Below are 16,997 nucleotides of genomic sequence, written 5' to 3' on the forward strand. Positions count from 1 at the left end.
TAATGACAGAAGATGAAATCAAAAGATGGAAATTTAATTTTTCCCTGAAAATAAGTAGTTGCTCAGGACACAGATTAAGTGTATTGAAACCATATTGCTTCTTTGAAAAAAGAAAAAAATATTTTAACCAGGCATTGCATTAACAAAAGACTACACCACATTTGCCTAGTCTTTTGATCTCTGGGTATTAGTATTACTTAAGGGAACCTTACCAAATAAACTGGTTGGCAAACCTACCAAATATGAGTCTCAGGTCCCTAAATTTTGACAGTCATCTCAGTAAATATAAAACTTTAGCTACCTGAACAATGGAGCTTGTAAAGTGCATTAGGTATAAGAAACACAGCAGAAGTGCTAAACTCACTGAAGTAGGACTTTAAGGGACTTGATGTCATCGATAGGGCAAAAAAACAACGTTATAGTTTTCTGTTCAGATTTTATTTGAAATCTAATTCAAATTGTCAAAGCTACAAAAGGGGGGAAGACATCTGTATTATTTTTTGCTAAGTCACAACATCCTAAAACAAAATATTACTACTGCCAGCAGATCCATTATACACATTTTTGATGAAATTCATTAGCACAATAAAAATTTCACCTTGAGAAACAGCCACAATGAAAGTAATTTATACAATATAAAACAACGACAGGTCTACAGATGCAGTTACTTATGAGTTTACACATGCATTCACAAACAAAGAAAAACCCCAGGAATGCTCTTTCATTAGATTTTTTTGTTTTTTTGTTTTTTTTTTAAAAAACAGACCGTTCAGGCACAAAACAAAATCGCATTTCCAATAAGTGACAGCATCTTAAAAATTTATGTCAGTGTTTGTTTTTCTTTGACTTTTTATGAGACCTGTGTGGAGATCGGGACTGGGATCTGGATTTCTTCCCTGATTTTTTAGGGGATCTAGACCGTGATCGCCTAGACCTTTTAGGTGTCCTTGAACCAGATGGAGATCTGAGGAAACAAACAAAAACAATTTAACCAAAGTACTCATGTGATCAAAACTGACTATCCTTAAATTATCTAAAGTGATCTTTAAGAGAGCACAATGAAAGTCACTGAAATAAAAAAGGCTGTAAACTTTCCAAGCTTATACTTTGCCTACCGTGTGCACGCACACACACACACACACAGATTTTGTACTTCCTATGCACCGCATCAGTGATCATTGGTGGTATGCACGCTTAGAAAGACAGACTACTGAGCCTTACCACTGCTCTACTGAATCAAAATCTCAAGAGGCAGGGACTAGGAATTTGCATTTTAACAAGCTCCCCAGATTATATAAGCCAAAGTTCAAAATGGCATCCAAGATCATTCACAAACTTTTAAACGCAGCAGTTTTGCAGCCTATCTTCTTGAAGGGAAAAGAACCAACTACTGCAATATCATTTGAGGGAGTCCTTTAAGACAGCATAACTCTGTAAGTGCTATTCATGAAAATTACCAAAACAAATAATTATATATACATATACATAATTTTCATGAACATGTATATAAATATATGCACAAGCACCATTTAGAAAAAGAAACTTATCTGTTGTATAAAGATTTTACTAAAAATGGTTACAATAAAAACGTTTTAGGATAAAAAGCAGTTTTAGCTCTCAGAAAAATTCTTCTATAAAACACTAGATAAATAAAACATTTCTGAACCACCTTTCTGGAACTAGGAGGAGGAAGGTATATAACACACTAAATTAAACACTGAAGAAATGGTATCTATGTCCATAAGCCTCTACACAAGAACTTGCTAATAAGATTACTGTTGGGTGGGGAGGGAGAATGTATTTTTCTTTCAGCCTTGACAAAAATCAAAGAATATTCTACAGAAGCTAAAGAACAGAAAGGAAAGGAAAGCAGCTATCCCTACTCCACAGGAAACTGATGTTTAAAATTCTTGGCTGGTCTTTACTTGTTGGAAGCTTTCTTGTGCTTTAGTCATGACAAGGCTGGGGTGGGGAGATGGGAAGGAAGATTCTAAAATGAAAGTATATCTGTTTGGTTTTCTAAAATCCTTTAAAAAATGGCTGCCAACCACATTATTTTCAAAAGCTGGTGGAATGACAAGGAAACTGGCATTTCAAATATTACAAAAAAATGACTTGCGTTTACCTTTTGGCCTTTTTGCTAACATCTCTAGGAGAATCTTTGTGAGATGACCTGGACCGTGAGCTCTCTTTATGAGATCTTTCTGAACGCTCTGATCGCTCCGATTTTGGTGATGGGGATTTCACTCGTCTACCACTGCTACTGCGAGATGGGCTAGGGGACGTACTGTGTCGCCTTTTCCTATGGAACAAAGCCCCCAAAACATTCCGTAAGTGAGCAAAGGATCAGGTATTCATTTTCCTTCTACTAAATTAGCTTTTAATTCCTACCAGCTTACACTATCTTTATTTTCACTAACCTTATTAATGTTATTTTCCAACAACATTCAAAGCCTTTTATACTAAGAACAAATAAGTCTTAAAGATAGGTTGATCTAGACAAAAACTGAATTCAACTAAATCAGATTTTCTCCTGCTCTAAGAAAGATTATTGGAACAATGGACCAAATTTCATCAAGGCCTCTGATTAGACAATAGTGTTTTTTAAAATGTTAATTTCCTGCTCTTGAAACTTTTTTGTCGTTGTTGTTTGATCTTGAAACTTTTATAGTAGTTAAATATGAAAACGGGCCATCATGTAAGCACACTACTCTTAAATGATTGGGGATGAGGGGGGAAAGGAAGAGGAAGAAGAAAATAAAGCAAAAGGAGAAATATTTTAACATTGGGGGAATGTGGGTGAAGGATATCTGGGAATTCTTTATACTATTCTTGCAATTTTTCTATAAATCTGAAATTATATCAAGATAATAATAAAAAACAAAAAAGTGATAGATTTACTACTTACCCAATTAGTATAACTGTTATTTGTAACTATATGTAGAGTGACTGAGCCAAATTTTTTTTCTTGGCATTTGCTTGGTTTTTATTAGGAAAACCTCAGTTCTGTTAACTGAAGTAATTTTCTCTACTAATCAGAGATTTAGGAACTGTGAAAGTAAGAAATAAAAACTAAAAGAGAAATGATTTTGATCAGAATAAAGACTTAAAGTGAAGACCAAGTCCCTATGGCCTATGTACACAAACTCCCTTTACAAACAGGACCAGGAGACTCAAGTTTACAGATATCAGCCTCAGCACAGAAGAAAAGCTTATATTGGAGGCAACAGGTAAGATCTAGCATGCTGTTTAGTTATTTAAGCCTTAGGTTTGATACCTAATACGGTAACTGAATTCTTGCACTGAACTAAGGCTAAGGTACCATACGAACCATGTAAAGGGATGATGTCCCAGATAACTAAGCCAAGTGCCAACTGACTGCCCCATTTCTCAGCTAATTCTGCCTCCTGCAGGCAGAAGCCAAACATGTTTACCACACACACAAAAATACTTTTCCAGTTGGTTGGCACCAGTGATGAAAATATTACAAAATGAAACATGATTCCAAATCCTGAAACCAGTATAGGCATTAAATGAGAAATGTTATACCTTTCTTTCCTTGTTGGAGTACACTCATCTTTTTCCTTCTTGTCTTTGGATCGAGATTCCAATTTTTCTTTATCCTTCTTATCTCTTTCTCGTTCTCTTTCTAATTCTTTCTCTTTCTCCTGTTTTTTTTTTTTTTAAAGAGAAAGTATTTAGCCATTAAAAACACCAACCTGGTTAATCTCATTTATGAAACAATATTGCCTCTTCTAGTTAACTATTTTTTAAATTACTATTGAAGGTATAACTATTTTTTTTAAATACCTACTCTTCCAGATAACCAGTCATTTCTTCTACTCTTCTACTTATACTGAATAATAATAGTGATGCCAGTGACAGCAGCTAAACATTTTCTGAGTGCCTACCACAGGCCAAGCAATTAATAAACAATTTTCCATATACCATTTCATGTAATTCTTCAAAACATACCTAGGAATAGCATTATCCTCATTCTAGAGATGAAAAATGAGACTCAGAAAGGCTAAGTACCATGCCTGTGGTCATACAGGATGGTGAAGTCAGGATTTGAGCCAAAGCTCTAGAGCCAGGGCTCTCTTAGCCACTACCTATAGAGTGCTGTCCCTCCACTTAAAAAAAAAATTGGAAAAAGCTAACAGTACAATGACCTTTCCAACTCAGACTGCAATACAATTGTCAATAGTGATTCTAATGGTACAGCAAGTTGATTTAATCAAAGGAAAGCCCTTACGAAGTAATATGTTGAAAAGGAGAAAGAGCTATTCACAATAATCGTCCATCAGAAAATACTATTAGTGAGAAACAAGTACCAATCATATTGGAAATTTTAAATCCTAATTTATAAAAGTACAAACTGACTACATGACTATATAATTATATAAACCAAAAAATAACTTATTTGCTTATCCCCAACTGCTACAACTGCCACTTCTCACTTGAAATTATGATTTCTATTGATAATTAAAGGAGTGGCAATAGACAATGAACCCACAAAGCCAACTTAGCTCTCCACTAACAGGAATTAAATTTCTCTATGATTTGTATGCATCAAGAAAGCTAACTGATATCTGATAAAAAGCCTACACGAGATGCTGGCACATGTTTTCCATAAGGGCCAGGTGGTGAATATTTTCTTTGTGGGCCACAACCGGTCTACTTTACCACTTTAGTCCAAAAGCCACAGTAGATAATACGCAGATAATAAGTGAAGGGGTATGGCTGTGTTTTAATAAGTTTATTTACAAAAATGAGGTGATGGCCCTAGTCTGCTGACCCCTAGTATATACCTTCAAAAAGTACATTCTTCCCTCCAATTACAACCATGGAATGCAAGGAGACTAAAATGGTAATACATGTATTACTACATTAGACCCAGTGGGCATCTCAAGGTGTAGTCTTCCATGCAGATCAAACATCTACCACCATCTCCAAAGGGACTCATGGGGTTCAGATACATAACATCTTTTTTCCAAATACAACATACTGAGCACAAATTTAAAAGTGATGCTGAGGAGACTGACTTCCTCTGGTGATCTGTAGGATACATTTTCCTGATTGATACTTTCATAGAAATCAGACTACAGTTAAAACACTCAAGATATTTTAAACACTTTAATTCAATAATAAAGAGTAATGTAGCTATTATCTAATTCACAATCCTGCAAAATTGGGACTTATCAACCCAGTTCCACAGAGTAAAAGCAGGCTTCAGTGGCGTGCCTGGGAGTGCAGAGCAGACAGTGGCACCGGGAGTCCACAGTGCTGCACAGCGACAAGCTGCTTTACCATACTGTTGTGCTCCCGTCACCATTAATAGGTTTGTCTGATTTTAAGCTCCCTTCTAGTTGTTTCTGTTTCTCTCTATAATCTTTTATTTGTAATGACAGTCAAGATATAGGTAAAAATTAATAGCACTCCCAATAAAATTCCTAGGTTCTTTCAACAATTATCATGTAGGCCTCCTTGTTCTAAAATTCTCTGTATTCCCTACACACTTTATGTATAAGAATACGAGGTCCCTCAAAAGCTTAGAATTCACAGATGAGATATTCTACCACTTGCTGTCCCTCCTTGGACACAATGGAAAAGGAGTCCTAAATGAAATTCCCAAACCCTAACTCCATCTCTGACTCTGTGCTACTTCTCAGGGTTGTTGGTGTCTCACTGTCACAAATGTGACTCTTTCTATAGGATCTTCCAGTTCTGAAAGCATGTTCTTAGCAGGATTTCATGCTCCACTGGTAGTATCAGGAATAAAACAGTGTGCTGTTGCCCTAAGACTGCTTTCCACGCTGAAATAACTGTAAAACGTCAAGTTTCAAATGTCCCTAGTTAGCTACCAATATTCAGGATATAATTTGAAATATTCTTTTCCTTAAATATCCCAATATATCAATATTGTAGGCAGTCAAACAAATAACTCTGGAAAATGCATATTACTGCATATACTTATTCCTTACTCGTTGAAGAAGTTTATCTCTGTAGTGTTCTACTTGTTCCTGAAAGCTCTGGCCTGGTTTTTTAGGTCTTTTTCCAGATTCCAATTCATCTTGAAACTTCATAACTTTGAGCTGTGAAATAACACATATTTAAATCTTTTTATCACTATAGCTTCTCAAGCAGTGCTTTGCTCCTTTAAAAAACACTCTTTTCTTTGAAACAAGTGTATAAAACGAAAAGCATAAGTATAGCAACATAAAACATAAAAACATACAGTAACTGATTAAGGACTCAGTCAAAATATAACATCAATGTGTAACTCTCTAATCGGAAGGCCACTTGTCAGACAAGCCCAACTATGCAGAATTCAAGTAATCAGACACTGGCCCACGTGCTCTCTGCACAGCCACACGAGATGACTTGACAAAAATGACTGTTCTAATTTGTGGTAAATCAGTTTAAGAGTTAAGCATCCAAGAGTCAAACAATAGACCTGAATGTTACTTTGGTGAAAGAAAGGCATTCCTAGAGCACCTTTTGAAGATCATTATAAAATCCCTAGCTACAGTTTCTGCTGACGTGGCCTAACCCAGGCACAAGCACAAGTCCAGGGCACCCAGGAAACAGGTCACAAAGGGTCCCAACTCAAAAGAGAGTAGCCCATGGAATGGCTTGTTAGCCATCTATCCCCTGGCTGCCCTGGGACAGTGCCGAGTATATCACCTTTCCCCTCAACTATTCACTCTTTCCTCAGGGATGAGGGCAGAAAAGGGATCTTTCTACTTCAACAACAAAGAAGACCCTTCACCTGGCTCCCCACCTAGAGTTCCACTCCTCCAACCCTTATTGATAGAAACGGAGACAACAGCAGAATGAGAAAAAAAAACGCCAGCCTAGGCACTGCTCTAAGCAGAATCTGAAAGATTAAGAACGTGCTTCCAGTAAACACTGTAATTTATGGCTGCACGTTTTCTAAGTGCTTCGCAGAGAATGTCAATATTTTATAACACAAATCCTTTGGTTTTTATTAATCCCATGGTAAAAAAGATTCAGCTATAGACATCTTTATTACGACCCATGTGTGGAAGAAAAGAGCTTTTAGAAAGAAAAACTACACTATAAATATACATTATACATACTATATATACTATAGTATATAATAAAACTAATTAGAACTTAATTCTTTATTTAAGGGTTCTCCAATAAAAAGGTATTCACTGAATTCTAAATTCAGAAACTGACATTTGAATTTAGGGGCAGAGAAGAGAGCGTGCATGAATAAAGCTCATGAGCCCTGAGTTCTAGTTCAAATTTGCCACCAGTTGTGGACCTTTACTCCAGGCGACTAAATCTCAGAGTAAATAAGGGAGAAGAATAGATAATTCTATAACAAAGCCAAGATCTACATTTTAAAATCAGGATTTGGCTCACGTCCAAATCCCAAAAGGGTAAGTAAATTACGATAGGGTAGCCACTATGAGAGCAGGATGAACAATCGCTGAGTACCTAACAAAGAGAGAGGCCAGATTCTCAAAGAACATATAAAGTAGGGAAATGTATATATATAAGGTGTGTTGGTATGTGCACCTCTGTGTATGCATGTATAGCACATATCAGTATATACATATACAGTGTAGAACCATCCAAATTAACAAAAAAGTTATATCATACGGTTTTCTTTCAAGTCAATAAGAAAACAGAACATTTAGAAACAGTCTGTTTTGGCATTTATAAGAGGGTAATTCAATTATCAAGAAAATACATTTTTTATTGAACTCAATCTTTGTTTCTACTCCAAGAGATCCATCAGGTCAGTAAGGCAGAGTTCAGTAAGACTGGGAGAAGTTCTGAGAGTTAAGGGCCATGTGCAGCTTGAAAAAGGTCCACGGGTGAGCACATTCACTGATAACACAACATCTTATCCCCCTACAATTTTATAAAGAATGTATATGAATATACCTCAGGAAAAATGAATCAACCTACTAACTCTGAAAATCCCTCCTCTCTACTTAAAATTGACATCATACTGATTCTGTGTAAGGTTGAAACAAAACGTTTTCTCTATTAACTTTTTGGCTTGGTGATATCGAGAAAGAGGTGGGCAAGAACTTGTACCAGCCCAACAGTGAGTAAGTGGAGAAGTGGAAATTAAGGTGGTAGGTATTATTAGTTAGTAAGAGGAACAGCACTGACAACCAGTAGGCATATAAAATACTGTTAAATGAATGGACAGAGTATTAAAATTCACTCTCATGTACACTTTTGAGATTCTGGACTGACTGCTACACGATTGCTAATATTTACTGGGAATGTTCCACCACCTTGGGGCAAGAAATACGGAAGTCTCCCATTACAGAACCCTCCCCTCACTGACGTGTCTGAATACCTTTGGTAATTTTAAAAAGGCATTATAATAGAAAAGGGAATGGAGAGAGAGAAGTCTTGAGAGTTTGGATTCCTGCATAAATTATTCCCCTTCTTATTGTTAAGCCCCAATCAACGTCTACTCTCTCCCCATCACTCGTGCAGACACTGAAAATGAGCCTACTATAGTACCATGCATACATAACTTGAACATGTCAGAAAATATCTCACTTTTTTTGTTACATGCTATTTATGCTCAAAATGTGATGGATTTCATAATGTGAGATATAATCTATTCATTACATCAATATCTGCAGAGGGTCTCCTATGTGCCAGGCACTGGAGATATGATGATGAACAGACAACAGACATGGTCCCTTACCCTTGCAGAAATCACAGCCTAGTGGGGAACACACTAAACAAGCAAGCAAGAAAAAAAACCAAACAAACAATACACATACCACAACACATGTAAAATCGTAACAGAAAGACAGAAGAGATGCTTGAACTAAGAGACCTGAAGGAAGACAGCTGGTATGAAGGTTTCCAGACAGAGAGGGAACAGTATGGACCAAGGTACGATGCTAAGAGGAAGCACAGTTTGGTGGGAAAAGTGAAAGGCGGCCAATGTAGTGTAGTTTAAACTTCAATGCAATACTAACCTCAATTTCACGGAGTTTAGCTCGTTTTTCCTCACTCATTTCAGAGTACTTAGAGAACTTGGACTCAGTCATTTCTTCTTTGATTGGATTAGAGTACAAATGATGTTCTTCAGATTTGGAACTTTGAGTATCTTCTTCATCTTCACTTTCTTCTTCTTGACTTTGGAAATAAATAAGCAGAATACATTGTATGTCACGACAGCAAGGAAAAAAATTACATTTTACAGTACAGCTTTTTGATTTTTCACTGCCTTAGAGCTTAAATAATGTTAACAAAACATAAGAGGACAATTCATCACTAAAACATTTTTTACTAAATATCTGATCAAATAACAATTTTATAAAACTCTTATGTTTCCTCCATAGAAAAAATTTGAGCTTCAACATAATCACACTTCTAAAAATTCTGCTTATGTTAATGTTATCTCTGTGCTTTTCCTTCTGCCACAAACTTTCAACAGTTAAATGAAATGAATAATCAATCAGTGATTTCTGCATACTTCATAGTTCAGAGTGATTTCATGATAGTTAATGTTTAAAAAGCCAAATGTTTACCCTTCCTTCAGCAGAGCCTGTAAGCTAGAAAATACATAAGTTTGAGTCACAGAGTTTCTATGCAGCAAGTAAAAGACCTTATCTAATTAACACATAACCCTAAGAATAAAACAGTGTATTAATTTTAAATTTTAGCACACATTAGTATTCATGTCATAGTTGATTATGAAAGTTGTATTGGTTCTATGTCAGATAAAAAGAAAATGATAAACTAAGTGACTACCATAGCTAAGGATACAACGAAGAAAAATTCTCCTGTCCTTCCAGAAGCAATCGAGTGGAAACAGACAGGGAAGCAACTATGACAAGCTGCTCATCATTGCCAGGATAGGATTAACAAATGTTCTCCAATGTTCTTGAAGCACAAAGAATGATGGGACTTTAAAAAAAAAAAAAAGGTCGTATGCTCTGGGACTGGGCCTTGTGAGTGTAAATGTTGGATCTGGGCAAAACAAGCCTTCCATGTACAAACTCAAAATGTTTATGTATATACAAACAAAATTCCTCATAAACAATATTGTGATATGACCATTACTGGCACAGCCTAGAATATATGCCATTTTCCCTTAATATTTGAACCTGATAAGCCTTTATATATTGGTATTTGGGTACTAACTACACTCTACCATGAATAAGAGGAGTTCTTTTAGTATATATTTAAAACTATTCATAATAATATAAAAACAATTATAACCAAATTCTTTCCAAATAAAATTTTAATTATTTTAGAGTCACGCACTGAATGAGAAAAATTTAAGCAAGGTAGATAAAAATAAAGAGAGGACTATGCTACTAGCTTTTTTATTTCTCATCTAAAGGTCCTTTCTAGAATACCAATAAAATACTTTTCACACTTTATACTCTCAGAGCCCCACAAATTATTAGTAGCACATATAGGCACAACTCAATACAATACTTAGGTGACGAAAAAAAGAGGAAAAAGTCAAAACCAACGATTAAAAAACATATTCTTTTCAGAAATAAACTTTTACTTAATATTTCTCATTAATTTGTCAGAAACTTCCTAAATGCAGTTCTTAGCTAATTTTTTAAAAGACGAGAATTTCTTGTTTTATGGTGCAAAATAGTTTTACAAGTGTCTCAGATGCTTTTAGTGGTTAAAGTGTGTGTGTGTGTGTGTGTGTGTGTGTGTGTGTAAATACAGATTATTTACTGAAGGATTATTCTGGAAAGAGTTAATCAATAAAGATGCAACACAGCTAATGAAACTGTGTTATCTATGCAATGGAGATTACTTAACCAATTCCAGCCTGTTATTTACAATTTTTTCAAAAAATTTTTTTTGCGATTTGAAATATTCCTTGATAAACTTCCTTGTACACTTATCTGAATGTTTGCAGAATACAGAGCAGATAAACATACGGACTGACATGGAATAACAAAACCCATGATACTTGAGTGAAAAACATGGGTCACAGAATAATATGTACAATATTACATAATTTATGCTTTAAATAGATATGCATGTTTTTATACACACAGAGAAAGAATATAGGTGGTTAGGCACTAAACACTAATCATATTATTTAAGACTTTTAAAATGAACTACACAATTTGAGAATTTAAAATACATACATACTTTACAGCTGCTATTTAAATTTTGTAAGGCCTGAGTGATCTGTTCTAACTGGCTTTGACTTTAGCTCTTAGTTACCAGCTCTAGGTTCAGATCTCACCACGGCCTCATCTTGCTCTTCTTTTAAAGAACTGGAAATTCAAGACTCTAAACCCATACAGAATTCACTACCAACGAATTAAATTACTACTGGAACTTTTCTCCAAAGCATTAGTAGTGCTATGTATATTTTTTAATCACCCTTCTGCCACAAAGACAATAATTACTAGTGTCAAAAAGCAGCTCCAGGGCTTCCCTGGTGGCGCAGTGGTTGGGAATCCGCCTGCCAATGCAGGGGACACGGGTTCAAGCGCTGGTCCGGGAATATCCCACATGCCGCGGAGCAACTAAGCCCGTGCGCCACAACTACCGAGCCTGTGCTCTAGAGCCCGCGAGCCACAGCTACTGAAGCCCGCGTGCCTAGAGCCCGTGCTCCACAAGAGAAGCCACTGCAATGAGAAGCCCGCTCACCACAACTAGAGAAAGCCTGCGCGCAGCAACGAAGACCCAGCTCAGCACCACCACCCCCAAAAAAAGCAGCTCCTTGGTAAAAAGGCATTTTGGATTCAGCCACTAGAGAGCAGCAGTGAGGCGCAAGAAAATTTCAAGGACCAGAAAGCAGTAGCATGTGAAAAAGTATTTTCCCTGCTTTATACTTTCAAAAAGTTATTTTCATGTTATCATGACTTATTTGGAGCTCCTAGGAAAAATCAAAAATATAAATTATACTTTCAGTGATCCATGCTTCACTATATGAATGTACAATTACCATCAACACAAAAATGCTTTCACATTTCAAACATTAACATATCAAATTCAATGCAAAAAAATTAGCACCTTTAGAAACAAAACCGCTTGAACAATATTTGAGTTCTGCAATGGCTTTTCTACCCTTCCTTTCCCTTAAATTAAATAATTATTTTATGGATACACATACTGATTTTAAAAAGCAGTGATTCTACAATGGTGAGAGATGTTACTAATGATGGGACTGCAGACATAAAAATGAAAACAAACTGGACTGTTCCCAATTCCTGTACTCCTAAACAGCCTCAGAGAGGTACTTCCATCAGCGAACCACATCTATATTTTGTAAACATGTTGTCATAATCATTGCTGACTTGTTCTGATCACACTGTTTCTGGAAAGACATCACCATTGCCAAGTTTTCTTCATCATATCAAACTGTGTTTCCACAAATGCTGATCAATCATATTGCCTTAAATCTAAATGCTAACACCCACTTACTGAATCCATACAAATGCTCAAATTGTGCTGGGACACAAAGGGACTTTTCCTTTTGTGCACTCTTCCATATGAAAACAATAAAAGAAGATTTAAAAAAAAACAAAAACCCAGAAACCTCTGCTTTGATGCCATCTCTTTCCCTACTAAAAAAAATTAACTTTCTTTGCAATGATTTTTAAAGGTGTCAAGTGCTATCTTAAAAAAAAAAAAAAAAAAAAAAAAAACTACCAGCATAAACTTACAGGAGAATTTGGGAGCAGGAATTCCTATAATGACATTCAGTGTTAAACTCAAAATCAACCGGGGTAATTACCAAAGAGCAAAATTGAAAACTATAATTTCTCCATACGATAAAGGTAAAATGGTTTTTTTCTTTTAGTTATTCTTAGTTCTTCTGAGGTGTTAACATTTAAATAACGTAACGGTCATAATGGTCATAATGCATTATTTTTCTTAGCAATGCACAATCCCCCCCAAAAAGGAGCATAACCTTCCCATTCACATTTTAAAAAACACTTTTTGTGGAGCCAAAACAATACTTGATGACAAAGACTTAAAATAAATGCAGTTGACCATTTAGTAACTACAAAGTAAGAATGTATAACCTAGCATAGGAAAACAAACTCAAAAGCAAAGTGAAACCAGATGCGTCAAAACCAGAAAGCAAAAGCTCTTTATTCACTGGAAAAACAATGAAGAACTAAAAATGATCCTCTTAAAACAAGTTTTTTTAAGAGTTAAGTTTTCCTCTTCACTATTATTTCAAGCATACCTCTTAATGAAAAAGGGAGTGCATATGCAATAAGAAACTGAGTATATTCGAAACTTAGATTCTTACTTTTGATTTTCTTCTTCTTCTGATTCTTCATGCTGGTCAAATAACTCCCATTTAGAAGTTGTTACAGCTGAATGGAAGGAAAAAAAGGATGTAATTCCATAAGGTAAATCAGCATTTTTGCAGCAGCACAGTAGAAGCCCAGCTTTAGAACTGAAAGTTTATATTACAGAAGTTATCTACATTTATCTTTTCTTTGAATAGCCATTTCTATGTACTAAATGTATTTCTTTCCTCACACCTACACTATAATTTTATTCAAATTCATGAGGTGACAAATAATGTTGTCATCCTTATTTCTATGCTAGATGGTAAGATTTATTTCATTAGAACCTACAAATACTAAATTAACAATTATAGATTATAAGCTCTAGGATACATGTCCAAGCAAGTATGAAAGGTAGGTCTAAACTGCATCTAAGAAGTCAAGCATTATAAAAGAGACAAAGCTTTGGTTTTTCTGAAACTGACCTCTAATTTCCAAATAGGTACAGCTTCCCATCTACATTTTCTACTGAAATGGCTTAACCTAAAAGGTTTTTAGTGATTTCTCTGATTACTCTTGAAGCATCCAAACTGAAGGATCTAAGAAAATTTAAACAGCAACCACAATGAAAACGTAGCCACTAGACATAAAATATGACAACACTGGGTCTTAAGGTTGAAACATGTTATAAAATACAAAAGGAAAATGTACACGTACACACACACAATGATTTGGTAAAGTTTTAAGTACTCAATTTTTTAAAGCTTCGTATTTATTGTATTTTTACTTACCCTGTGCTTCCAATTCAGATTCATCTACAGCTTCCCATTTTGATGGGGCAACCTTAAATATAGGCTCATTCTTCTTTGAGTCTTCAGTCGCATCCACTATTGAAGAAAGATGAGCCATTAACTCCGACTACTAGAGGATGACTTAAAGAGCTCATGAATATTCACTTATTATTAAAAAGTAAAATTAAATAAGGTCACACATGGACTAATAATGCTAGTGTCAAGAACAAGGATTATGACTAATCCAACTCTCTGCACCTGAGGTCCAATTTTTAAATATAAGTATAAATATAATTTATATATATACATATGCATATATATGTATGTGTGTGTGTATATATATATATATATATATACACACACACACATATATACCCAGAACATAGAGGTGGTTATTGCAAGCAAATGGAGAAGCTGAGAAAGTAAAAGAAACTTTAGTACCTTTATCTAATTATTGTTTAAACTGCAGAATTCATATATTATTCAATATTTTAACATATAATCCAAATGTACTAAAGATTATGTATACTTCTTATTTCCAAAAATGATTCCAGGCAACTAGGAAAACTGAATCTATAAGTTAGGAAAACTAATAATAAAAATAAAACTGATAAAACCAAGCACCTGGGATTATGCATACAATTGAACACAAGATTTTGCCTATAGTTTCCTAACAATTAAGACAGGAAAAACCTGCTAATATTTTAAGAGGCTGACTGTCCCAACAAATAAACGTGACCAGAAAGGAAACCTTTTTCTTGGCACAAATGTATTACTGGGTAGTTCAATTCTGAAAAGTCAGAACTAAAAGACAGAAAAAAGTTAATGACTGACAACCTTACTGAGAAATTATAACCTTTTTCCATATCAGCATGTGTGGAAATTAAAGGGGCTTGGAATCAAACTTATTAGCTAGATTTAATGAGTTTGAAGTTTGAACTTACAAGGCACTCCATCAAGATCATCATCAAGGCTCTTAATAGGGACTCCATCAAGGTCATCAATGGGAGTAGCATCAATAGGAATTCCATCCACATCTTCTAGAGGTGCACCATCAAGCTCTTCCTCAATGGGGGCACCATCAAGGTCATCTGGTACATCCTATAAAAACACATACTACTGTAACATTTTCTTTTGCTTGCTAAAGTCATATTGCTAAAAGATTAACTTGCAATCCGGTATAAACCAACTAACATTCCCAGGTACAATGTGAGGATATAATAAGAATACATTTTTATCATCCAGCTGACAAAGACACATTCATCTGTGCAATATTTATCAAATAGTTACCAAGTACTTAATTATGCCAGGTACCATGTGAGGCACTGAGGATACAATGATGAGCAAAAACGAGCCTTGGTCCCCTAGTCCCTCCCGTCATAGAGCTTAGTACAATTGGGGGGTGGGGGGGGGGACGGGGGGCAGAGAAGGAGCCAGGCAATCAGATAATCACAACAATATACGATGACTGCTATAACAAAGAGGTGCACTGTATTATTAGAATGTGTAATAAGTAGGTTCCACCTAAAGAGGTCTGAGAAGGCTCAATGAATTTATGCTCAAACTGAGATCTGAAGTGTCTCAGATAAAGAAGAGATGTTCCAGAAAGAGGAAAGAACATGTACAAAGGTCTATGGTAGGAGGAAACATACTTAAGAAACTGAAACAAGGACCATGTGTTTGGAGCGGTGAAAGTGAAAGTATGATAGCTGGATTAGGATGGTAGAAATGAAGATGATGGATTTAAGAACTATTGAGGAGGTTAAAAAAAAAAACAAACCAGAATGGTGATGAATACAATCTGCTACCACTGTGGTGCATCTTTTCAGGTACATGTTTACTTACACAGCTATCTTTAGTTTAACAAAATGAAATCATGCTATATACATTGCTCTATTACTTGCTTTTTTTCTACTAATATACTATAAATCCTTTCATGTCATCAAATAAAAAACGTCACTAATTTTCACATAAGGACACAAAACAGAGAATTCCTGTTACATATAATTTCAAGTCCTGGGCTCCAGCAATCCCAGCAACAAAAATCCACTGTTTAGTGGTAAACAGTAGGCATTTTCCACAAAGAAATGTTACTCACATCTGTAACATATCATACCTCCACAGCATTCCAGAAATAAATTTTAAGATAATCGGACAAATACACTGAATACCTACCTCTGTCTCCTTTTCTTCAATAATATTTACAAGTCCTAAGAAAATATTTTGTAGTTTGATCAAAAATGGTTCTGGATAAATTGCCCAATCTTCCCATGCTCTAAAGCAGGTCATTACCCGTTGCTAACAGGAAAAAGACAATGAATTATTATTTAGGGCAATAACTATCCAACGTCATCTCATGATAATGACCATCACAATTTGCTAAATTTTCCTTTAAACCAATATTCTTTTTAAAGTTTAAGGGAAATAACTATTCATCATTACAATATTTTTTTTTTAAATCAATATTACCTCCCCATTAAAAGAGGAAAGAAACTAAGAATAAATGTAATAAAAAAGAAACAGTAACTGTTTGCTCTCAGTCACCTAAGATCAAGGTCCCATACCACTGGTGGTACACATGAGGCCACATTCTGGGAAACACTAGCTTAAAAACTTATGAAAGCTGGATATCAAGGTAGCCCACATTTTGACCTGAATTCCTTTATGGTCCAATGAAGTACTTCCTGATTCTGGCTAACATTTCTCTCTGTCCCCTCCTTAAACTTTTCTATAATCTCTGTCCTATGGTCAAAATTTAAGGTCAAAAAAAATTTTAATGGAGTTGTTTGTCTGAATCCCCTAAAATGGTGGGGTCATTGGGCATCTTCCCAAACTAAAAATTTCCTTAATGAGTATTCTTCCCATGAAAGTGTACCTATTTTTTCAACTATAAGTAAGGTATTCTGTTTGGCTTTTCTTAACACTGGTCTACAGCTTGAGCGTTAATAAAAAATTA

The 16,997-nt window shown here is 35.3% G+C and overlaps 1 protein-coding gene across 4 annotated transcripts in view; it reads right to left on the bottom strand.

The window, feature by feature from the left end:
- Positions 1 to 547: 547 nt before the first annotated feature.
- Positions 548 to 16,997, bottom strand: part of U2SURP (U2 snRNP associated SURP domain containing) — a 51,278-nt gene continuing 34,828 nt past the window's right edge. For 3 of the 4 annotated variants that reach the window (XM_061193590.1, XM_061193588.1, XM_061193592.1), the window contains 9 exons: positions 16,217 to 16,339; positions 14,986 to 15,142; positions 14,042 to 14,137; positions 13,268 to 13,334; positions 8,991 to 9,150; positions 5,985 to 6,095; positions 3,550 to 3,668; positions 2,126 to 2,302; positions 548 to 964 (listed from right to left, as the gene is read on the bottom strand). In XM_061193590.1, the coding sequence (XP_061049573.1) occupies positions 826 to 964; positions 2,126 to 2,302; positions 3,550 to 3,668; positions 5,985 to 6,095; positions 8,991 to 9,150; positions 13,268 to 13,334; positions 14,042 to 14,137; positions 14,986 to 15,142; positions 16,217 to 16,339 (1,149 nt within the window). In that variant the 3' untranslated portion in view covers positions 548 to 825. The remainder of the gene's footprint in view (positions 965 to 2,125; positions 2,303 to 3,549; positions 3,669 to 5,984; positions 6,096 to 8,990; positions 9,151 to 13,267; positions 13,335 to 14,041; positions 14,138 to 14,985; positions 15,143 to 16,216; positions 16,340 to 16,997) is intronic. The other variant, XM_061193591.1, reaches the window with a different exon arrangement.

This window comes from Eubalaena glacialis, chromosome 6 (assembly GCF_028564815.1).
Source record: "Eubalaena glacialis isolate mEubGla1 chromosome 6, mEubGla1.1.hap2.+ XY, whole genome shotgun sequence".
NCBI lineage: Eukaryota > Metazoa > Chordata > Mammalia > Artiodactyla > Balaenidae > Eubalaena > Eubalaena glacialis.